This window comes from Phaethon aethereus (assembly GCF_964289735.1).
Source record: "Phaethon aethereus genome assembly, chromosome: 32".
Classification (NCBI taxonomy): Eukaryota; Metazoa; Chordata; class Aves; order Phaethontiformes; family Phaethontidae; genus Phaethon; species Phaethon aethereus.
This window is the reverse complement of record NC_138608.1, coordinates 387,238-408,066: the sequence shown is the minus strand read 5'-3', so window position 1 is coordinate 408,066 and position 20,829 is coordinate 387,238. Positions and strand designations below refer to the sequence as shown.

Sequence of the window (20,829 nt, the reverse complement as noted above, 5' to 3'; positions counted from 1 at the left end):
CCCTGGCGAGGCCCGGGGAACATTCTGGGGCGATTTTGGGGGATTTTGGCTCTAGTTAGCAGCGGGTTTTCACCGGCTGCCGAGGCCTGGAAGCCATTAGGGCTCCCCCCCCCCAGCCCCCGGCAGCTCCAGCCAGAGCGGGGGGGGCAGACCCAGGCGTCCGGGGGCCCCGGCCCCCCCGTGGGGCCCACGGGGGAGCGGTCCCAGGTATCCGGGCGCCCCCCACCCCCTCTTCCCGTCACCCGGCACCCCCCGCGCCCCCCGCAGGGGACCCAGGCGTCCGGGAGCCGCTCTATGGCGCGGGGGGCCGGGGGGCTGGGGGGGGGGGCCGGCCGCGGGCAGGGAGGGGTTAACGCCGCCGAGCCCTTGGCAGCGCGCGCCGGGGCTTGGCTGCGACTGAGGGGGGGGGCGGGGGGAAGGGGGGAGGGGAACACGCGCCGAGCCCAACCCCCCCACACCCCCTGCCCCGGGGGAGGGGCGGCGGTTTCGGAACATGGCGGCGGGGAGCGGCCCCCCGCCCCGCTTCCAGCCGCGTTTCGGGGCGGCCGCCGCCCCCCGCCCCAAGCCGGAGACCTGCCGGGGCCCCCCGAACACCGAAGGAGTCCCCACCCCCTCCGGGCCCCCCCATGAGACAGCGCCCCTCGCTATGGGCCATTCCCAGTACCGGGGCCCCCCATCCCCGCTGGGGGCCCCCCACCTCGGGCTGCCGCCCCCCGCCCCCGGCTCCTCCCCGCTCAGCGCCCCCCCGCCCGTCACCTCCCGCCCGGCTTCCGCCCGCGCCTTCAGCCGCTTCCGCCTCGCTCTCCGCGCGTCACTTCCGCCGCTCGCGCAACATGGCGGCGCCCTTGGGGCGCGCGCTGGGCCGGGCGCGGGTCTCGCTGGCGATCGCGGCCCCGGCACGGCCCTACCGGGCGGCCCCGCTACGGCGCCGCACGGGCCCGGCCCCGGCGGACCCCGCGGACCTGCGGGCGGCGGCGCGGCGCTTCGGGCGGCTCGGGGAGGCGGCGGCCGTGCCGGCATGGCGGCTCTGGCCGGACCCCGAGCGGCTGCGGGCGGCGGAGGCGGAGGAGCGCGAGTGGGACCCGCCGCTGCGGGAGGTGGAGGCGGCGCTGGACCGGCGGGAGCGGGAGGAGGCGCGGCGGCGCGAGGAGAGGTGGGGCGGGCCCGGGGGGGCGCCGGGGGAACCGGGGCTGGGGGCAACCGGGGATACTGGTGAAAAGGGGGGAACTGGAATCAGGTGGGGGGGGGGCACTGGGCGAACTAGGATGGGGGGGCGGTGCGGCAGAGAATTGGGGGCACACTGGTGGCACTGGCCTAACTGTGCTGAGGCCGGGGGGTACATTGGTGGCACTGGGACAACTGGGATGAAATCGGGGGGGGGGGGGGTGTGGGTGTGTGTGTATGGCAGAGAACTGGGAGCACTGGGAGTACACTGGTGGTGCTGGGAAACCGGGATCAGGGCTGGGGTGGCACAGGGCAGGGAGAACTGGTGCAAACTGGGAGAAATGGGCCCAGGCCTGGGGACAGCTGGCACTGGGAGGGCCGGGCACAGGAGAGCGCAGGGACGGGGGCTGCGCCTGGGGCCGTCCCCAGCCCAGGGGTCCCTGCTCTGCTCCCCCAGGCAGCAGCTGGTGGCCCGCAGCCTCGCAGAGATGCCGGCGCGGGTGAGCGCCTGGCGGCAGGAGCGAGCACAGGCGCGGGAGCGGGCGCGGCAGGAGGCGGCACGGCGGCAGCGGCTGCTGGCTGAGGCGGGGCTGGCGGGGCCCCCCCGCCCCGGGACCCCCCCCCGCGGCAGCCCCCAGGCCCAGGCACTGCTGCAGGACCTGGAGCGGCGGGAGCGGCGGGAGGAGAAGCGCCGGCGGCGGCAGGAGCGGGAAGAGGCTGTCCGCAGTGCCATGGCCGCCGCCGAGGCAGCTGCTGCCTCCCGGCCCCCCCCAGCAAGCACAGAGGCTGACTCCTGAGCCCCCCAATCGAACTGCACCCACGGGACCCCAAAATGGGTTTAAAATCTGCGTTTAATCTCTTTTCCCCCCCCGAGTTGTGGTTCTTCCTGCAGTGCCATCCCCTCCACCCCCCCCAGGGCCAAAGAGCGGAAGGGGGGGGGTGGGGGGGAGGGACAGGAGAAAGCGCTTTGCTGAGCACCCCCCCAGCGTGGCGGCGTGGAGGGGGCTCCACCCATTGCTGCTGCTGCCTCGGGGTGTGGCAGGGCTGGGGCCCAATGGGGGTCCCAGTCCTGCCCCTCCCCGAAAGTCAGAGCCTCACCTGCAGCCCCGGGGGGGGAGGGCATGCAGAGCTGTGTCCCCTCCCCCCTGCATTGGGACCCGCCCATGAGGCGGCATGGGCCCCGTGCCCCCCCAGAGGTGGGGGGTGCCTGCCCCAGCCCCTCAGTCGTCATCGAAGTTCTGGCTGAGCAGGAAGTTGGCCGCCAGGTTCTCATTCTTCTCGCAGGCGAAGTAGGCCTGGATCACCAGGCTCTCGGGGAAGCCCAGCGCCTTCAACTGCAGGAGGGAAGCGTTTACTCTGGGCTGTACTGCCACCCTGGTGCAGGCTCAGCCTCCCACTGCCACCGTTAACTCCAGACTCGCTGTGCAGCTCGCACTGCGTGCTCCCCAGTGCTAGCTCTGTACATATTACCAATCGGAAGTGCTAATTCTGATCCCTAACGGTAATTGAAGGGCAGCTGTTGTCTTTCACAGCTGCTTTCTGCTGCTGTTCACTCTGGAGCCCAGCAGCCACAGCCCAGCCGCTGCCGTTCCTAGCAGCCATAAGGATATGATGTCTCCCACCAGCATTAACTCTGGTCTCTACTAACAGCGAGCAGCTCTCCCTAACCCCAGCCGATGGCTGAGAGCTGGTGTCCCCGCGTTGCCCCCTTGCCCTTACCCTTTCTATGGCTTCTTTTTCCTGAGGCGTCACCTGGATGTAGTTCATCTGGGGGGACTCATCCCCGATGGCGCCCATCTCCCCCTCGAGGTCACCCAGCTCCCCCAGCGGCTCGTTCAGCATCTGGATGAACTGTTCCTGGTGCTGGCTGATTTGCTGGGGGAGTAAGGGGAGGGGGGTGAGTCAGAGGGCTTTGGGGGGATTCCTGGGGGGGCCAGGGGGGCGGGTACCTGGAGGAGCTGGGGGTTCTCCTGGCCCAGCTGCTGGAGCAGGGCGGGCAGCAGGGCTGGGTTCTGCTGGATCACCTGCCGCATGTTCTGGAACTGAGGCTGCTCCCGCAGGAACTCCAGCGGGTTCTCCCCTGTGGGTGGGCAGGGTCAGTGGGTGGGGCCCGGCCAAGCCACACCCGTGGGAGGGGTCTGACTGGGACACACCCCTACCCTCCCAGGAGGAAAGGCCTCAAGCTCCACTCTGGGAAGGGCACGTACTGCCCCCGGGGGTGGAGCCAAGCACAGCCGCACACACCCACTGACCACCCTCCAGCCAGCCAGGCCACACCCACAAAAGGGGCAGGGGCTGCACAGGCCACGCCCCCGCCCAGTGAGGGACCCCCGTAGGGCCACACCCCCAGCTAAGGAAGCAGGTAGTGCTTTGCTGAGGGTGGTTCTTAGCACTGGACCACACCCCCAAGGGGAGGAGCACCCAGGCCACACCCCTGACCGAGCCCACCCCCTGGAGGAGGAGCCCCGGGCCCCACCCCGAGGGGGCAAAGCCCCTCAGCACCAGCCAAGACCCAGCTCACTGGGGTGCAGCCCGCCATAGCCCCGCCCAGTGGGCAAGTCCCGCAGAAGCCCCGCCCCACCAACCTTCGGGCGCCGGCTGCTCCGGGGGGCGGCTCTCCTGCACCGGCGGGCGCTCCGGCTCAGGGCTGCCAGGAATGCCCTGGGGACAGCGGGGGTCAGGGGGGCCCGAGCCACCCCCCCCCCCCCGCCCCATCCTGGGACCCCCCTGCATCCCCCCAGCCCGCATCTCACCGTCAGGAGGTACTCGACGGCGCGGTGGGGGTTGTTGTAGCTGGCACGCAGCGCGGCCACCACCCGCTCCCGTTCGTACCCCATCGACATGATCTCCGTCAGCATCGTCTCGTACTCCGAGCCCGTCACTGCCGGTCCCATGTCAGCGCTGGCCCTTTGAGCCCCTACGGCCCTCCCAGACCCAAGACCCCTGCTCCCCAAGACCACCACCTCCGTGCTCCTCGTGTTTACCTTCATTGCTCCATAACAAGTAGCCCGAACTTCAAAGACCCCATTTATCTACCCCATTTTCTCACCTGCCCCATTCTTTCACCGTGGGACCCCCAAAACATCTTCCACAACACCTCCCCGTCTCCTCCATCTCCACTAAGGCATACCCTCCCTCCCCACCCCCATTCCAGAGCCCCCCCCGCATCAGGGACCACCACATGCTGGGAAACTGCCCCCCCACCCCCACCCCGGGGACTCCAGGGACCCCTCCATGTCCCTCCCCCTTGTGCCACTCCCCCTTCCCCTCACACAGGGGACCCCCCACCACCCTATCCCACACCCCCTGGCACCCACCGAGGGTGGAGGCGGCGTCAGCCGAGCGCCCCGCACTACCTGGGGGGGGAACAGAGCTGCGGATTCAAGAGAGAGATGTGGCAGCCGGGGTCTCTCTGGGAGCTCTGGGGTGCAGCCTGCCCCCCAACAAAACTCCCTTATGGCCCCCCAGCCCCCCTCCCCCAAAATCTTCTCTGTGCTGACCTCCAATCCTTAGTAACCCCCACAAATGCTTTGCTCCTGTCTCTCCCATTCCCTGCATACTACTGCCACTAGGTCCGACAATTAGACGCCCCAACCCGATTCCCCTTCCTTGGGGTTCTGTCCCCCCTTACCCTGCCGCAGGCTCTGAGAGGGCGAGCGGAGGGAGGTCATGGGACGGCGTCTCCTCACTGGGGGCAGCTGGTGGTGGGGGGACGGCATCAGCAGCTGGGGGGGGCCCTGGTGCCGCAGGAGGCTCCGAGGTGCCACCAGCTCCGGCCTCGGGGGCTGCGGTGCCCAGTGCTGACTTGGCCTGCAGGAGGGGGTTGTGAGTGGGCAGAGAAGGCTGGGGGGGTCCCATTTGGGGGGTGGATCTGGGGGGGGGGGGGGTCCCACCTTGGTCACCATGACAACCACAAAGTTCTTCTCATCGATGCGGTACTCGCGGATGGGGACATCATCGCTCAGGATCTTCCCGGCATAGATTAGCTTCTGCCCAGCCACGGGGAAAGCGTCACTGCCCTTCTCTGCCTCGATCTTCTCCTTCAACGCCCGCACCTGGCGGTGGTGGGAGGTCAGAGGCAGCCCCAAAACAGGGTTACCCCAAAAACACGGGGTCCCAGAGATAGGCAGATCATCATCCAGCCTGGGGCCGGCAGAGCGACAGAGCTGGGGGGAGGCGCTCTCAGAGCGGTTTAGTCACCCCCATATTCAGCCCCACCCAAATAATTCCTCCCTGAGCCTCCCTGGCATGCAGAGTCCCCAGACACGCGAGCCACCCCCGGGGGGGCGCTGGGGAGCCCCAGGCTGCACAGTGACAGGAACCGCTGCCCCCCGCAGCTGACAGTGCAGCTAGCACAACACCCGTCACTCCCCCCAAAAAGGGAGGCGGGAGGGGACACAGAGCCCCCCCCGCCCCGTGCTCCGCACACGGCTCCATCCTGAGCGAGGGGGGGCGGGGCAGCGACCCGAAAGGGCACCGCGCGGGCTCAAAAGCCCCGGGCTGCCCCACTCCGGGGAGAGCTGGACCGCCCCCCGGCCCCGCCGCGGGCAGGAGCGCGGCCACCCCAGGCCGGCGGGGGGTGAGGCCCAGCCCCGCCCGCCCGCCCCGCGGGCCGCTGCCGGCCGCGCCCGCCCGGGCCGCGCTCACCGTCTCGTGCGGCTCCATGCGGATCTTGAAGGTCTGCTGCTGCAGCGTCTTCAGCGTCACGGTCACCGCCATGGCGCGGCGGCGGCGGCTCCTCCCGGCGGCCCCACAACATGCAACTCACGCCGCCGCCATCTTAGGCGCCCCGCCGCTTCCGCCACGTGACGCGCGGCCGGAAGCGCGTCATGGTGCGTGCCCGCCCCGCCCTCCCGGCGGCGGCGCCCCTGTCACGTGAGGGGGGATAAGCGCGCAGCGCCCGTCACGTGAGGCCCGCGGCGACTCAAAATGGCGGCGACGGCAAGATGGCGCGGACGGAGGAACACGAGGCGACGGCCGGGACGAGCGTTAATTTAATAGAAACCGAATCGCGACACCCGTACAGTCACGTGCGCTCGCGGAGCCCCACCCCCGCCGGTACCGAGAAGGGAGACTTCCCCTCCCCCCCCTGCCTCCCCCCTCCCGCCCCCGCGGTACCGGGCCCGGCGCCGTTCCTGAGTCCTCGCCCCGCGGGGGGGGCGTGGCCCGGCCCCCCGCGCCCCGGGCACGCAGCCGGGCAGGGGCGGCGCCCATAGAAAAGAGTCCAGGTCTCACAGAGACATTACGGCCCCGCCCCACGGCCGGCCGGGCCCGCCGCCCCTCACAGCTCGTCCCGCGGGGCCGCCTCCACCTCCTCGGGCTCGGCCTCAGGCTCCTCCTCGTCCTCGTCCTCATCCTCGTCCCCGTCCCCCTCCTCATCCCCCTCCTCCTCCTTCTGCTGCTTCTCCTCCTCCTCCTGCTTCTTCCGCTGCTCCTCATCCTGCTGCTCCTTCATCTTCTTCTCCGCCTCCTGCGGGACACAGCACGGGTCACTAGGGCATCCCCGGGGGGCCCCGAGGGAGCAGCCCCATCCCCTTCCCTACCTTGGTGGCCCCCCAGGTCTCGTTCCCCATCTCCTCCGCCAGCTTCTCGTCGTCCGTGATGAGGAAGTTATCAAAGATGGTGCCAGACTTCACCTGCGGGACACGGGGGTCAGGGGGGCACCAGGGATACATATGCAGGCCCTGGCATGGGGACACGCAGGCACACGCACCTGCCAGAGGTCAAGGCCGATGACACCAAAGCTGTCGTAGGCGTAGAGGTGGGGGTCAGGGCTGTACTCGGGGTTGTCAATCTCTGGGTGCACCCACTTCCCTTTGTAGTCAGGGTTGTCGATCTGCCGGGGCCTCCACTCGCCCTAGGGGGGGCACGGGGGTCAGGGCAGGCACAGCCCAGCCCCTGGCACCCCCCACGGACCCCCAGCCTCACCTTGTACTCAGGGTTCTGGATGACAGGGGGCTCCCATTCCCCATCCATCTCCTCATCCCAGTCCTCTGGCTTCTTGGCGTCAGGGTCAGGGATGTGCTCTGGCTTGTCCCAGTCCTGGGGGGCCGGGCAGGGTCAGGGCACTGCCACAGTCCCCCATGGAGCCCCCCACACACCCCCCAGAGCCTCCCCCACCTCAGGCTTGGTGTCCTCAGGATCATCGATCTTGGCCCGTTCATCCCAGTCATCAGGTTTCCGGGCCTCGGGGTCCTTGATCTTCCTGGGGGGCAGGAAGTCCCAGTCTTCCTCCAGGCTGCCCGACTCCACGCGCCCGTTGTCGATCTTCACCTCGTACGTGTTGTCAGGCCGCACCACCAGTGTGTAGAGGTGGGTGAACTCGTCATCCTGCAGGGAGGGGCAGCTCCGTGGGGCTAGAGACCTTCCATGGGGCAGGGCCAGGCCCCACACCCCCACCCACCCACCTTGCAGCGGATGTCCTTGTTGATGAGGACATTCTTCCCTTTGTAGTTGAAGATGACATGGACCTTCTTGGTGCCGGGGCCGCAGATGTCAGGGCCTGGGGGAGACGGTGAGGGTGAGGGTGAGCCCACCCGCACAGTGCAACAGGGGCCCATGGTGGGGGCCCAGGGACCCACCAAACATGATGTTGTACTCTGAGTCGCCGTGCATATCCTCCTGGCTCAGGCTGGCTGGGAAAAGCTTGACATAGCCCCCGCCGCAGTCAATGTTCTGCTCATGCTTCACTGTGAACTGCACTACCAGCGTCTTGTCCCGGTTGCTGAAGGGCTCAAAGCGGGAGGAGATGGCATAGAACCGGGCATCCTGGCTCGTTTGGATCCCTGTAGGATGTGGGCACATTGAGGCGAGTGGGACCCCCACCCCCAGGGGACCCCACCCGGCGCAGCACAGCCCCAGGGCTTCCCTCACCTTTGTCCTTCTCAGCGTCACCGTAAAACTTCCCAGCCGTGAGGACAAACCGGCCGTAGTCAGGCTTGTGCTTCGATTCCACCCACCGTCGGGTCCAGGCATCTGCAGGAGGGGAGCACTCAGGACCCCAAGCCCCCTCCCTACATCTGGGGAGTCTGTTCTGCCCCCCGTGCAAAGTCGGAAGTGGGGCAGCTCCCATGGCCTGTCATGCTCCTCGGGAGTCCATCGAGGAGAGCTGCCCACTTGCACCCACAGCTGGGGCCCCCCCTGCATTGCTCCTTCCCCCCCAGTGCTGTGAGCCCCAGAGGGAGCTCAGGTCTTAGTGTGTCTCTTGCTGTGAGACTTCTGTAGGATTTGGGGGGTCCCGAGGAATAACAAACCCCCAGCACGAGCCAGCTGCTGTTTGGCCTCCCCCAACATGGGGAACACCCTAGCCCCAAAATGTCATCCTGCAGTGAGGAGCCCCTATCCCTTGAGGGGCCCCTGCTACCTCTCCAGCCCCCCAAGCTAGGGGGGGACCTCTCAGCCCCCTGTATCCTCCCAAGGCCCTGTTCCCAGCCCAAAGCAGACTTATGCAAAGTTCTCCCCAGGACCACCCATCCAAGGAGCCCACTCCATCCTTCTTCCGATCCCTACCCCTCTCCTAGATCTCTCAGCCCCCATTATCTCCCCCAACTCTACCTAAAACTGACAGAGACCTCGCCCCCCCCCCATCCCTCCCATGGCCCTCACCCTCTTCAGCCCAGGCCCTTCCTCCCTCCAGTGGCCCTCACGTACGTACATCCCTCCATCTACTCCCATAACCAGGACACCCCCCACCACAGTCCCTGATTTCCAGCTCCGGGGAGGCCTCCAGGCTCCCCCGTACCCTCCCTCACCTGAGGGAACAACCTGGGTCCCCACAGCCGCCTCCCTCATCTGAGAAGACCCCCCATCAGTCTCTATAGGTCAAGGGACGGGCCCCCGCCCCGGGTCCCCTTCACCTCAGGGGCCTCGCGGATGCCCACAGGCCCCGCCCTCACCTCAGCCCTCTGCGCCCCCAGGGGACCCCCCCCCCTCACCTCCGTCCCCGAACTCCTCCCGGAAGAACTGTGTGGGCCCGGCCGCCGCCAGCGCCAGGAGGGCGCCGAGCATGACAGGGAGGCTGAGGCGGCTCATGGCGGCGGTCACACGCGGCGCGACCGATCGCTCCCTCCCACCCGGCCCGGCGGCGCCCGGCACTGCGGAGGGGGGCGGTGGCGGCGCCCGCTTTTATACGCCCACCGCCCCTCGGCCCGCCCCCGGCCCCGGCCCATTGGCCCGCTCCCGCACAGGGCCCGCTCCCATTGGCCGACCGCCCGCTGGCCGGCGGCGACGGCTCCCCCGAACGTTGGCGTCCCAGATGGCCGCATCTCATTGGCTGAGCTCGACGGCCAATGAGGAGCAACCACGCGTTCGGAGGGAGACGCCCCCCCCTCCCGCGCGCTCCAGTCCTCCCTCCTCGGGGTGCGTCACCAAAGTCACGTGGGGACGAGCGCTCTTAAAGGGCCAGGGCTCCTTGCGGACCACGTGGGGGGCGGTGCTCGCAATCCCATAACGGCACCGGGGGGAGGATTGGGACCCCGACATGGCAGGGGAATACGCGGGAGGGGGACATACGGACGGGACAGGAGACTGTACGACATATGGGACAGCGGGTCTCTCTCTTGTTTCACAGATGACCTAATATGATCCTGATGTCTCAAGATGACCTAATATGGAGCTGTGATGCAATTATGATGTCATATGGTCCAATGATGTCATAGTACGTGTGAAAACCAGGAAGGTGCGGGCCAGGGGGCTGCACTAACGAGGCGCTGGCAGCCCCCGGATCTGGCCCCAGGGGCTGTCGCCGTACCGGTGGGGTGCCTGCTGTTGGCGTCACCACAGTGACAGGCTGGCAAACCGGGCCTGGGGTCGTTGCTGCCACAGCGACGGGTCTGGGGGATGACACAGGGGCATCGCTGTGACCGCCAGCGCTCCCTGGCACGGGGCGCTGGTGGGGAACCAGCCGGTCACTGCACTGCAACCCTCGGGTGCACAGCGCGGGTACGTGCTAAACTCGCCTTGCGCCTTATGACGTCACTCTGCAGCCTCACGGCGTCACAGCCTTCCCACGGTCTTCCCCCGGTCCCCCCTCCCCGTCACCCGCGGGGTCACGCCACACTCTAGATGGCGCCCCGCCACACCGAAGATGGCGGCCGCCGCGCCCCGCCCCGCGCCCCGCTTCCGGCGGGCGCGCGGAGCGCTTCCGGCCGCCGCGATGTCGCCCAGCGTGGCCGAGCTGCTGCTGCAGCGGCTGGAGCGGGAGGCGGCGGGGCCCGGCGGCGGCCTCTGCAGCCTGGAGACGGCCGCCGCGCTCGGCCTCGACCACCAGACACTCGTGGGCGCCGTCAAGAGCCTCCAGGCGCTGGGGGAGGTGGGGGCGCCGGGCCGGGGCGCGGGGGCGCGCGTAGGGTCAGCCCCGCGGGACCGGGGCCGGCGCTGACCACGGTGCTGCCCCCGCAGGTGATCGAGGCGGAGGCGCGGGCGGCCACGCGGTGGGAGCTGAGCTCCGAGGGCGCGGAGGTGCTGCGGGACGGCAGCCCCGAGGTGCGGCTCTTCCGGAGCCTCCCGCCGGAGGGGCTGCCGCAGAGCGACGCCATGGTGAGCGCGGAGGCACCGGCGGGGCACCGGGGGGGGCTGCGGCGGGCCCCGGGCCCCTGACGGCTGCCCCGTCCCCGCAGAAGCTGCCCGGCGGCTCGGTGGGCTTCAGCAAGGCCATGGCCAACAAGTGGCTGCGCCTGGAGAAGGGGGCACCCGGCGGGCCCCGCGTCCTCCGTGCCGTGAGTGTCCAGGGGCACGGGCGGGGGTTCCCGGGAGCCGGCGGTGTCCGGGTGGAGGCGGGGCGGGGGTCCCTGTCGGGGCTGGGGCTGTCCCTGGTCCCCTGGGGGTCTGTCCCCCATCTTGTCCCCTTCGCCCCGTGCCCCGCAGGTGGCAGCGGTGCAGGATGGGGTGCAGGAGAGCCTGCGGCGGGTGCAGCAGGGGGAGGCCGAGCGCCTGCCCGAGCGCGACCGCGCCGAGCTCAAGAGGAGGAAGCTGCTGCTGGAAGTGTGAGCGCGGTGGGGGGCTCGGGGGCAGGGGCAGGTTGGGGGGCGCCCCCTCTGACCCCCCTCTGCCCACCCCAGCACCCTCAAGTCCTACTGGATCCGCAAGGGCAGCGCCTTCAGCACCGCAGTGGCGCGGCAGGAGACGGAGCTGACGCCGGAGATGATCGCCACGTGAGTCTGGCGGGGCCGGCCCCACTGTGACCCGCTGACCCTGCCACAACCCCCTGACCCTGCCATGACCCCGCCATGACCCCGCCATGACCCCCTGACCCCATCTGCAGGGGCTCCTGGCGGCAGCGCCCCTTCAAGCCCTACAACTTCTCGGCGCTGGGGCTGCCGCCCGCCTGCGGCCACCTCCACCCCCTGCTGAAGGTGCGCTCCCAGCTCCGCCAGATCTTCCTGGAGATGGGGTGAGTGGGGGGCACAGGGGGTCCCTGTCAGGCACGCGGCCGCCCCCTGACGCCACCACCCCCAGGTTCACGGAGATGCCCACCGACAACTTTGTGGAGAGCTCTTTCTGGAACTTCGATGCCCTCTTTCAGCCCCAGCAGCACCCAGCCCGTGACCAGCATGACACCTTCTTCCTGCAGGGTGGGTGCTGGGGGTGGGGGATATGGGGGCCCCCTAAACCCCACTGACGCCCCCCATTCCATGTCTGTGCCCCCCCAGACCCCGCTGAAGCCCCCAAGCTTCCTGCCGGCTACACGGCCAAGGTGAAGAAAGTCCACTCGCAGGGAGGCTACGGCTCGCAGGGGTGAGGGCAAGACCTCAGGGTGTGGGTGGGTTGGGGGGCTGTGTCCCCCACCCCCAGGCCATGCCCCCGCCGCTGAGCCACCCCCCCAGGTACAAGTACGAGTGGCGGCTGGAGGAGGCGCGGAGGAACCTTCTGCGCACCCACACCACATCTGCCAGCGCTCGCATGCTCTACCAGCTGGCCCGCCAGGTGGGCTGGGTTTGGGGGTCCCGAGGGGGTTTTGGGGGGCCCCACCTGACCCCAGCCCTCCTTTGCCACCTCCCAGGAGAAGTTCTCTCCGGTGAAGTACTTCTCCATCGACCGGGTCTTCCGCAACGAGAGCCTGGACGCCACGCACCTAGCGGAGTTCCACCAGGTGGAGGGGGTTGTGGCCGACCGCGGCCTCACCCTTGGCCACCTCATGGGCATCCTCCGGCAGTTCTTCACCAAGCTGGGTATGGGGGACACCCTGGGGGGGCTGGAGGCTCCCTAGGGCCCCGCTCACCCTCTTCTGTCCCCAGGCATCACGCAACTGCGCTTCAAGCCGGCCTATAATCCCTACACGGAGCCCAGCATGGAGGTGTTCAGCTACCATCAGGGTGAGGGGGACCCCGGAGGTCTGCATGGGTCCCTCTATGGAGCAGGGAGGGACCTGGGGGTCCGTGTGGGCCCCTCCGTGGGGCAGGGGGGGGGTCTGCATATGCATCCACAGAATAGGTAGGACCCCATGGTCTGCATGTGCTCCCACAGAGTGGGGGGGACTTGGGTGACTTTTTGGGGTGGCAGCCAGCTTAGCCTCGCTCTCTCCCCTATGGGCTGGGGGGTTTTGGGGTACCCCTCTAGAGTAGGGGATTCTAGAATGGCCCTGCGGGGTGGGGGTCAGCCTGGCCTCAGTCCCTCCCCTGTGGGCGGGAGCCTTTGGGGTGCCCCTATAGGGCACCCACACCCCTGTGGAGGGTGGCCTGGTCTCACTCTCTCTGAGGTAGGGGGGCCTCTGGGGTGCCCCATGAGGAGGGCCCTGTCTCACCCCTGTGGGGCGGGGGCCCCCGCCTCACCCCCCAGGGCTGAAGAAGTGGGTGGAGGTGGGGAACTCGGGGGTCTTCCGCCCCGAGATGCTGCTGCCCATGGGGCTGCCCGAGAATGTCTCCGTCATCGCCTGGGGGCTCTCGCTGGAGCGGTGAGTGGGGGGGGCCGGCCAGCGGCCCTGGCAGGGGAGGGGGCCATCCCCTCCCCTGCTGACCCCCCTCTCCTGCGCCAGCCCCACTATGATCAAGTACGGCATCAACAACATCCGGGAGCTGGTGGGGCACCGGGTCAACCTGCAGATGGTCTACGACAGCCCGCTCTGCCGCCTGGACGCCTAGGCCCGTGCCCTGGGGAGCGCCTCAATAAAGCCCCTGTGCCCACCGCCGGCCTGCGTCTGTGCTGCGGGGGGGGGGGTGTTCCAGGGGGGCCCCGCAGGGCTCTGGCAGGAGGGTCGCCCGCCTGCCCCGCCGCCCCGCCGCCCCTCCGCCCCGGGGCTCCCGGCCCTCCCGCCCGCCGGCGCCATCGCGGCTCGTCTCCTCGGCGCCCGGCCCGGCCCTTCCCGCCTTTTCCCGCGCCGCCTTTCATTGGCCGCCCCGCGGCATAGGAGGGCGCCGAGTGGCCGGCGCAGGTGTCCGTCGCCCGCTGTCCCCGCCCACCCTGCTCCCCTCAGCGCCGTGAGGGGCGGCCGCGGGTGCCGGGTCCCGCTTCGCCGGCCCCGGGCTCCGCGCTCCGGCCTGCGGCCCCGCTCCCACAGCTGCCCCTCGGGCCCCCGGCGGCGGGTCTTTCCCCCGCGGCCCCCGCCGAGCCTGGCTCTGCCCCGGCCCCCGCCTGCACCCCAGGGCGGGGATGTCGCGGCAGGAGTGCCAGGGCCCCGAGCCGGCGGCAGGCGACAGCCCCTTCACGGGGCCGGGCAGGGACGAGCCCCCCGGCGAGGACCCCGACAGGTAACGCCTCTTCCACCCTCCGTTGCCTCACAATCTTGACACAAATTGGGGGGGGAAAAAAGAGCATCTGGGGAGCGACAACCCCACAGGCGCTGTGGCGAGCGCGGCCCTGGGTGACACACGCAGCCCCTTGTCCGCGGGCCACCGCGTTCGGTAGCGGAGTGTCCCAGCGTTTTCCAATCGACGCGATGGGCCAGGCGGGCTGTCCCCTCCCCGGCCCCGTGGGCTGCCTGCCGCCCATGCGCCGGTCCTGTGTTCTGGCCGAGGACGGAGGCACTGCCGGCAGCCCCCCGGCCCGGCGCGGAGGCGGCGCTGGACGGCCAGGCTTCCCGGTACTTCGCGTCGCTGGACGCCAGCGTCGGGGGCCTGCAGCAGCGCGCGCAGCAGCTGATCGACAGGGTGAACGACAGCCGCAAGGAGGACCACACCGTGATGAGTGGCTTCAGGGAGAGCCTGCTGCTGAAGGTGGGGGCCGGGGAGTGGTGGGGGGGCTGCCAGCGCAGGAGGAGCAGCAGGCGAGGAGACCCCAGCCCACGCCAGCCCCTCGCTGCTGAGTGGGGCTGCACGGCTGTGCGGTCTCTGCTTGATGTGGTTAATCACATTATTCTGCCCGAATTAGCGGCAGGCCGGGGGACGGTGAGACAAGTTGCCGCGGGGAGGGAGCACGGTGCGAGCGGCCTCTCGCAGGGCACCGGCGCCAGCTGCAGAGCCTGGTGTGCCGTATGCACCGGGCTCACTGCCATGGCAGGGGGAGCGCCCCCAGCCCCTTCGGGGGTGGCTACAGCTGGCCTCCAGCCCCGCTTTGGGGATGGGAGGGGATGCCAACGGCTCCCCCGTCCCCGCACAGCCGCTGGCTGCCCTTGGTGTCCTCGCTCGGCTGCACGCCACGCTGGACTTTGCTCCTGCTGGCACCCCTGCCGCCGGGAGGGCCGTGCTGGCAGGGCGAGCGCGGGGGCTCCCACAGGCCCACGTGCAGATGGCGGCCTGGCCTCAGCAGCTGCGGCCTGCAGTGACCTGGCGCTCTGTGGCTACTGCGGCCGGCGTTCCGGCTACCATGGGCGCAGCTGGCAGTGGCAGCAGCCAAGCCAGGCCGGGAGCTGTGCCAGCCCAGGCGGCAGCAGCTGCTCCCACGCTCCGGGGACAGCAGCAGAGCGCCGGCCGTGCCAGCAGCTCTGGCCACCCCTGCACCCCAGCAAGAGCTGTTTCCCCCCTTTTCTGCCCTGGCGTGGCAGGTCTCGGGCCTGGCGGAGCAGCTGGAGGAGCGGCTCTTCCACCTCTACGGCCTCCACAACGAGCTGATCCAGGAGCGGCTGCAGGAGCTGGCGGAGGTGATGGAGCGGGTGGGGCAGGCCGAGGCAGAGCTCCAGCAGGTTTGCCGCACCGTGGAGGCGGCCTACCGAGACCTCTGCCTGCAGCCCGAGACCTGAGCGGGGCCCCAAATCCGCAGGGGCCCCCCCACACCTGCGGGAGCCCCCCTGGCCCCACAGCAGCCTGCCAGCCCCATGAGTAGGGTGTGCATTGCCCACTGCTGCCATGCCAGGAAAGGGAGGTTTTGGCCCAAAAGGGCTTTTCCGTTGCTGTTGGTGTTCAGGTTTAGCATGAATAAAAAGAGCAAAAAACCCCAAAGGCCAAAACCAGGGCTCCGCTGCCGCCTCCGCTCCAAATCCAATGCCAGGGCTCCGCTGCCCTCCGGCCACTTGCCGGGGCAAACCCTGCCGTGCACAGCACGTGCGGAAGCAGGGCCACTGCCCCGTGGCAGAGCTGTGTCCTGACAGCTTAATTAACGCTGATGAGGCTGGTGCCGATGAACAGAAGCCGGGACGGGGTGGCTTTTCCACCTTTTATTGGCGTGCAGCCACGAGGACGGCAAAGGCACCAGGGCAGTTCACCAGTCAAGAGGCTCCATGGCAAAGCGTGGCACAGCCGGGCTGCCAGGTCCCGTCAGTGACACCAAGTCCCGTCAGTGACGGCGGGTCTGTTCAGCGATACCTTGTGCTGTCAGTGACACCGAGTCCCATCTGCGACACTGAGTCCGGTCGGTGACAGCCGGTCCCATCGGTGACACAGGTGTGGTCATTGGCGCTGTATCCTCATGTCCTTCCCCGTGCGGAGCGGACACGTCCCCCACGGGCGACGTCCTGGCGCACCGGCAGCGGTGCGAGGCCGGTCATGCCGCAGATCCTCGCAGCCACGTGCCGCCAGTGCGGTGCCGGGCGCCGTCTCCCCCCGCTAGCCCCGCGGTGCCGGCGGCTTGCTGGGGGCGAAGGCCTGGATGCCGGTGATGGCTCGGCCCAGGATCAGCGCGTGGATGTCGTGGGTGCCTGCGGGCAAGGGAGCAGCCAGGCCTTGAGGGCGCCTGGTGGCGCCGGTGCCGGCAGGACCCCACGCGCCTGCCCAGCGCGGTGGTACCTTCGTAGGTGTTGACGGCCTCCAGGTTCATCAGGTGCCGGATGACGTGGTACTCGTCGCAGACCCCGTTCCCCCCCAGCATGTCCCGCGCCTCCCGGGCAATGGCCAGCGCCTTCCCGCACGAGTTGCGCTTCAGCATCGACACCATCTCAGGGGCCGCCCTGCGGGGACGGGGACGCTGGCACCCCCTTGCCACCATGGCCAGACCCCCGCCGACTGCGGGCCCCCCGCCGCGGCACCCACCTGCCCTCGTCCTTGAGGCGGCCGAGGCGCAGGCAGGCCTGCAGCCCCAGGGCGATCTCCGTCACCATGTCCGCCAGCTTCTTCTGCACCAGCTGGTTGCGCGCCAGCGGCCCCCCGAACTGGCTCCTGTGGCGGAGGGGGGCGGTGGGGCCGGGGGCCAGGCGGGACCCCCCGCGGGGCACCCCCCGGCCCCGGCATTACCTGTCGAGGACGTACTGCCGTGCCGTCTCCAGGCAGGCCTCAGCGGCACCCAGCGCGCCCCAGGCGATGCCGTAGCGGGCTTGGGTCAGGCAGCCGAAGGGGCCCTGGGGCGAGCGGGCGTCACCGGGGCCCCCGTCCCATGGCAGGGCCCCCCGCGCCCTCCCAGTGCCCCCACTTACCGCCAGGCCAACAGCATGGGGCAGCAGGTTCTCCTCCGGCACCTCCACGTCGTCCATCACGATCATGCCGGTGGCGGAGGCGCGGAGCGAGAACTTGCCCTCGATTTTGGGGGTGCTGAGGCCGGGCGTCCCCCGCTCCAGCAGGAACCCCCGCACCCGCCCGTCCTCCTCGCACACCGCCCACACCAGGCACAGGTCAGCCGCCGGCGCGTTGGTGATCCTGGGCAGGGTGGGGAGCTCAGGGGCAGGGTCCAGGGTGGTCAGGGGTCCCCGTCCCCCCGGTTCAGGGCTCACCAGGTCTTGGAGCCCCGCAGCGTGTAGGTCTTGGCGCTGGGGTTGTAGCGTGCCCGCGTCTCCATGCGCCCCGGGTCGCTCCCGTGGTTGGGCTCCGTCAGCCCGAAGCACCCCAGCATCTCCCCCCGTGCTGGGGGGGGACACGATGTCAGGGGGACGCCGGGACCCCCGCGGCCCCCCCCTTGCCCAGGTCGCTCCCGGGGCTGGGCTCTATCAGCAGCTCCCCCCACAGGGGTCGGTGTCAGGGGGACCCCAGGAACACCGTGGCCCCCCCTCCTGCCCCGCAGACCCCCCCTTCCTGCTCCACAGCTCACCCAGGGGGGGCAGGAAGCGGTCCCGCTGGGCGGGGGTCCCGTAGGCCATGATGGGGTGCATGACGAGGGAGGACTGGACGCTCAGCACCGAGCGGTAGCTGCTGTCCACCCGCTCCAGCTCCCGCGCCACCAGCCCGTAGCCCACCGAGGTGGTGCCCGCGCAGCCGTACCCTGTGACAGTGTCACCCCATGGAGACCCCCAGGCCCCCAGCCGTACCCTGTGACAGCGTCACCCCACAGAGACCCCCAGCCGTACCCTGTGAACGGCGTCACCCCCCAGAGACCCCCAGGCCCCCAGCTGTACCCTGTGACAGCGTCACCCCACGGAGACCCCCAGCCGTACCCTGTGAACAGCATCACCCCCCAGAGACCCCCAGGCCCCCAGCCGTACCCTGTGACAGCGTCACCCCACGGAGACCCCCAGCCGTACCCTGTGAACAGCATCACCCCCCAGAGACCCCCAGGCCCCCAGCCGTACCCTGTGACAGCGTCACCCCACAGAGACCCCCCAGCACCCCCAAACCCAGGAATCCCAGCCCCGCTCCCCCTGTCCCCCATTGCCCTCTACCCCCATGAGAGGACCCTGACACCCCAGAGACACCCCCAAGGAGGACCACTGCCCCCCTAGCCCCGCCAAACCCTCTCGTTGCCCCTGGGGGCACCCTGGACCCCCCCCAATACCACCCTGGTAACCCCAGAGGGGACCCCTGCCCCCCACATCCACCCCTTCTAGCCCTCAGCTCCCTTGCTGTCTCTAGGGGACCTCAACTCCCCCCCAGGGACCCCACATCCCCCCCAAAGCCACCTTCTGGGAGGTCCTGGTACACCCATTGCCCCCCACTCACCTTTGATGGTGGGGCCCAGCACCCCCAGTGCCCCCATCTCTGTGACAATCTCCCGGTCAAAGACTGGGGGGGGCACAGTGAGGTGTGAGGGTGGCCAAGCTGGGGTGGGGGCAGTGGGGACCCCCCAGCTGGGGCTGGGGGCTCCCCCCACCCTGGCCACCCAGGGCCCTGCAGGGAGGGTGCTCGGGGGGGGGCAGTGGGGGGGGAGGGGGTCATCCCTGGACCTGGGGTTATTTGGGGGGTGCCTGTGGGTAATGGGGAGTATCTGGGGGGGCCACGGGGATACCTAAGGGGGTGCTGGGGGGGCGCAGACACCAAGGGAGGAATGGGGGCGGTGGGGTTGGGGGGGGGGGAGCGGTGTGTGGGGACACGGGGCGGGGGTCCGGTACCCTCGTGGCGGTGGGCCTGCAGCACGCGGGGCAGCAGCCGCTCCTGGCAGTACTTGCGCAGGGCGTCGCGCAGCAGCCGCTCCTCGGGGGTCAGCAGCCCCTCCAGCCCCAGCGGGTCGCGCCAGTCGAAGGCGGCTGCGGCTGGGGGGGCCACACCGGCGGGGTCGGCACCGGGGCGGGCACCGGCCCCACGGCTGACCCACGCGGTGCCCCCGCAGTGGCGAGGGGGCCGGTCGGGGGAGGGCGGCAGTTGGGGGGTCTGGGCCCGCTGTCCCCACTCACCCTGCGGGGGGGGGGGCCGTGCCCCCCCAGCGGACGCCGCTCCGGGCCAGGCGCAGCAGTGGGGCGGCGAGTCGCAGCGCCATGGGGGTCTGGGGGGTGGGGTGGCAGCTGACCCAAGGATCCCGCACTGCCCCCAGAGACCCCCCAACCACTCCCCCGCAGGCCCCCAACTACCTCCCCGGGGACCCTCCAGCTACTCCCCTAGAGACCCCCAACTGCCCCCTCCTGGCACCCCCTAACTTCCCCAGGGCCCCCCCCGCTGCCTGCGGCCTCCCAGCTGATCCCCACCCCGCCAACCGCCACCGACGCCCCCCAGCCCCCCCCACCCCCCCCCGCACCGTGCGAGCTCGGCGGCGGCGAGCGGGCCCGGAGGAGCCCTCGGCCGTGACGTCACGGGGGTGGGGCGGGGGCGTGACGAGGGGGGCGTGACGTTAACCCGCGCCTGCCCGCGCTCCAGGGGGGGCCCAGGGCTGCGGGACCCCCAAACCACCGCGCGGACAGAGCTGGGGAGAAGCGGGGGGGGGGGGCCCTCGGGGTCCGCAGGGCTGCGGCCGCGGCGCGATGACGCGTCGTCCCCCCGTGCCGGTGCCCACGGAGGCGCAGGTCGGGGGTTGGTGCTGTACAGGCTTTATTGGTCCCCGGGGCCCCCCCGGCCCCTGGCACCCCCTGTCCCGGGGGGGGGGAGGGGCCGTTTGCATAGCGAGAACGGGGGGGGGGGTGATGATGTCACGGGGGGTGGCGATGTCACCTGCTTGCTTGGCCCTTGCAGTTGATGTCAGCTGCTGCTGTGTGACATCACCACATACCCGGGATGCGTCGGCCCCGCTCGGTGACCTCACGGCGGTAACGACACCACCCGGCACCAGTCAACTGCCCCCACCCCGCTGTCACCACGGCTGTGACATCACCATTCCCACTCTGACCGTGACATCGTAGCTGTGACATCGCCATTCCCACACCTTCAGTTACATCCGAGCTGTGAGCGCGGCGCCCCCGTTGCACCGTAACTGTGACATCACTACTCCTACACCATCAGCAACATCGGAATTGTGACATCGTCAATTCCCCACCACCAACACCATGGCTGTGACATCACTCTTACTCCCCGATGGCCATTGCCACTGTGATGTCACTGTTCCCCTTCTTCAAGACACATCAGAGCTGTGCCTTCACCTCTCCCTCCCCACCTGTGACATCACTGCTGTGACATCAGTGGGGCAAGAACCAGGGGCAAACAGGAGACTGGGGGGGAGCGGCACCGCGGGGTGGGGGGCTGCCGGGCCGGCGACATCGCAACGGCGGGGGGGGGGGGGTCACAGTATCAACCCTTCGTGCACGCAGGGAGGTGCCGGGGGGGCTGTGGGCCCCGCATGCCTGGGGTCCCCCCGTATTTACAGGCGCGGGGGAGGGGGCAGCTCAGCGCCCGGGGGGCGGCCCGGCACCTCGGGGGGGGGCCAGCGCCCCGTCCCCGTCGGCCGCGCCAGGCCCCACCACCACGATGGGCACCGGGGGCCCCCCCGGGGCGCCCTCCCGCCGGGCCTGCTCGTGCTCCTGCACAGGGCTGAGCGCCTTGGGGGGGCCCCGCGCCGCCCGCTCGGGCTCCTCGCCCCCCGGGGGGCCGGCCTCGGCGCCGGGGGGGCCCCCCAGCAGGAGCGGCAGCTCCTGGCGGCCGAGGCGGCGGGCGGGGGGCGCGGGGGGCGGCCCCTCGGCCGGGCTCTCCCCGTCCCACTCGGCCAGGCTCTGCAGCGGCGGCTCGGCCGGGAAGTCCTTGCGGGCGGCCTCCAGGCCGTGCTTGCGGGGCGCCGCCGCCGCCGCCTTCTCGGAGG

At 70.3% G+C, this 20,829-nt stretch overlaps 7 protein-coding genes across 7 annotated transcripts in view; 3 read left to right on the top strand and 4 right to left on the bottom strand.

The window, feature by feature from the left end:
- TNPO2 (transportin 2) overlaps positions 1 to 835 on the bottom strand; it is a gene marked incomplete at both ends in the record, with an annotated part of 3,683 nt that extends 2,848 nt beyond the window's left edge. Inside the window, one exon of the mRNA XM_082012157.1 lies at positions 816 to 835. Within this exon, the coding sequence (XP_081868283.1) occupies positions 816 to 835 (20 nt within the window). The remainder of the gene's footprint in view (positions 1 to 815) is intronic.
- On the top strand, positions 834 to 1,961 carry GADD45GIP1 (GADD45G interacting protein 1; the record flags this gene model as incomplete). Its single annotated transcript, XM_082012152.1, has 2 exons — positions 834 to 1,153; positions 1,622 to 1,961. 2 exons carry the CDS (start codon positions 834 to 836, stop codon positions 1,959 to 1,961), a joined length of 660 nt encoding a protein of 219 aa, XP_081868278.1.
- A 145-nt stretch (positions 1,962 to 2,106) lies between these two features.
- Positions 2,107 to 5,898, bottom strand: RAD23A (RAD23 homolog A, nucleotide excision repair protein). Its single transcript, XM_082012173.1, has 9 exons — positions 5,812 to 5,898; positions 5,058 to 5,219; positions 4,796 to 4,974; positions 4,482 to 4,537; positions 3,918 to 4,045; positions 3,750 to 3,825; positions 3,114 to 3,244; positions 2,884 to 3,039; positions 2,107 to 2,498 (listed from the first exon to the last, which is right to left on the bottom strand). Exons 1-9 carry the CDS (start codon positions 5,881 to 5,883, stop codon positions 2,385 to 2,387), a joined length of 1,074 nt encoding a protein of 357 aa, XP_081868299.1. The 5' UTR covers positions 5,884 to 5,898; the 3' UTR covers positions 2,107 to 2,384.
- A 390-nt stretch (positions 5,899 to 6,288) lies between these two features.
- Positions 6,289 to 9,195, bottom strand: CALR (calreticulin; the record flags this gene model as incomplete). The annotated part of the gene is made up of 9 exons (XM_082012140.1): positions 6,289 to 6,634; positions 6,708 to 6,800; positions 6,878 to 7,021; positions 7,093 to 7,206; positions 7,285 to 7,494; positions 7,572 to 7,666; positions 7,746 to 7,949; positions 8,038 to 8,139; positions 9,099 to 9,195. The coding sequence occupies 9 exons, from the start codon at positions 9,193 to 9,195 to the stop codon at positions 6,446 to 6,448; spliced, it is 1,248 nt and encodes a 415-aa protein (XP_081868266.1). The 3' UTR covers positions 6,289 to 6,445.
- Positions 9,196 to 10,303: 1,108 nt separating this feature from the next.
- Positions 10,304 to 13,241, top strand: FARSA (phenylalanyl-tRNA synthetase subunit alpha; the record flags this gene model as incomplete). The annotated part of the gene is made up of 13 exons (XM_082012136.1): positions 10,304 to 10,474; positions 10,564 to 10,701; positions 10,782 to 10,880; positions 11,029 to 11,147; positions 11,223 to 11,315; positions 11,426 to 11,554; positions 11,620 to 11,735; positions 11,814 to 11,898; positions 11,988 to 12,087; positions 12,164 to 12,332; positions 12,399 to 12,476; positions 12,940 to 13,054; positions 13,136 to 13,241. Exons 1-13 carry the CDS (start codon positions 10,319 to 10,321, stop codon positions 13,239 to 13,241), a joined length of 1,503 nt encoding a protein of 500 aa, XP_081868262.1. The 5' UTR covers positions 10,304 to 10,318.
- Positions 13,242 to 13,749: 508 nt separating this feature from the next.
- On the top strand, positions 13,750 to 15,274 carry SYCE2 (synaptonemal complex central element protein 2; the record flags this gene model as incomplete). The annotated part of the gene is made up of 3 exons (XM_082012151.1): positions 13,750 to 13,847; positions 14,114 to 14,312; positions 15,080 to 15,274. 3 exons carry the CDS (start codon positions 13,750 to 13,752, stop codon positions 15,272 to 15,274), a joined length of 492 nt encoding a protein of 163 aa, XP_081868277.1.
- An 802-nt stretch (positions 15,275 to 16,076) lies between these two features.
- Positions 16,077 to 19,086, bottom strand: GCDH (glutaryl-CoA dehydrogenase; the record flags this gene model as incomplete). Its single annotated transcript, XM_082012121.1, is given in 11 exon segments — positions 16,077 to 16,168; positions 16,257 to 16,417; positions 16,500 to 16,625; positions 16,701 to 16,804; positions 16,880 to 17,099; positions 17,174 to 17,303; positions 17,488 to 17,658; positions 18,333 to 18,395; positions 18,722 to 18,856; positions 19,004 to 19,016; positions 19,018 to 19,086. Coding segments are annotated over 11 exon segments (1,284 nt in total).
- Positions 19,087 to 20,829: the final 1,743 nt, after the last annotated feature.

What these genes read in the sequence shown, in the direction of transcription:
- RAD23A (XM_082012173.1), bottom strand. Translation starts at nt 5,883, where the DNA reads ATGGCGGTGACCGTGACGCTGAAGACGCTGCAGCAGCAGACCTTCAAG. An exon ending in GCATGGAGCCGCACGAGACG is followed by an intron (nt 5,220 to 5,811) that starts GTGAGCGCGGCC and finishes CACCACCGCCAG; the next exon opens with GTGCGGGCGTTGAAGGAGAA. An exon ending in CCGTCGAGTACCTCCTGACG is followed by an intron (nt 3,826 to 3,917) that starts GTGAGATGCGGG and finishes CGCTGTCCCCAG; the next exon opens with GGCATTCCTGGCAGCCCTGA.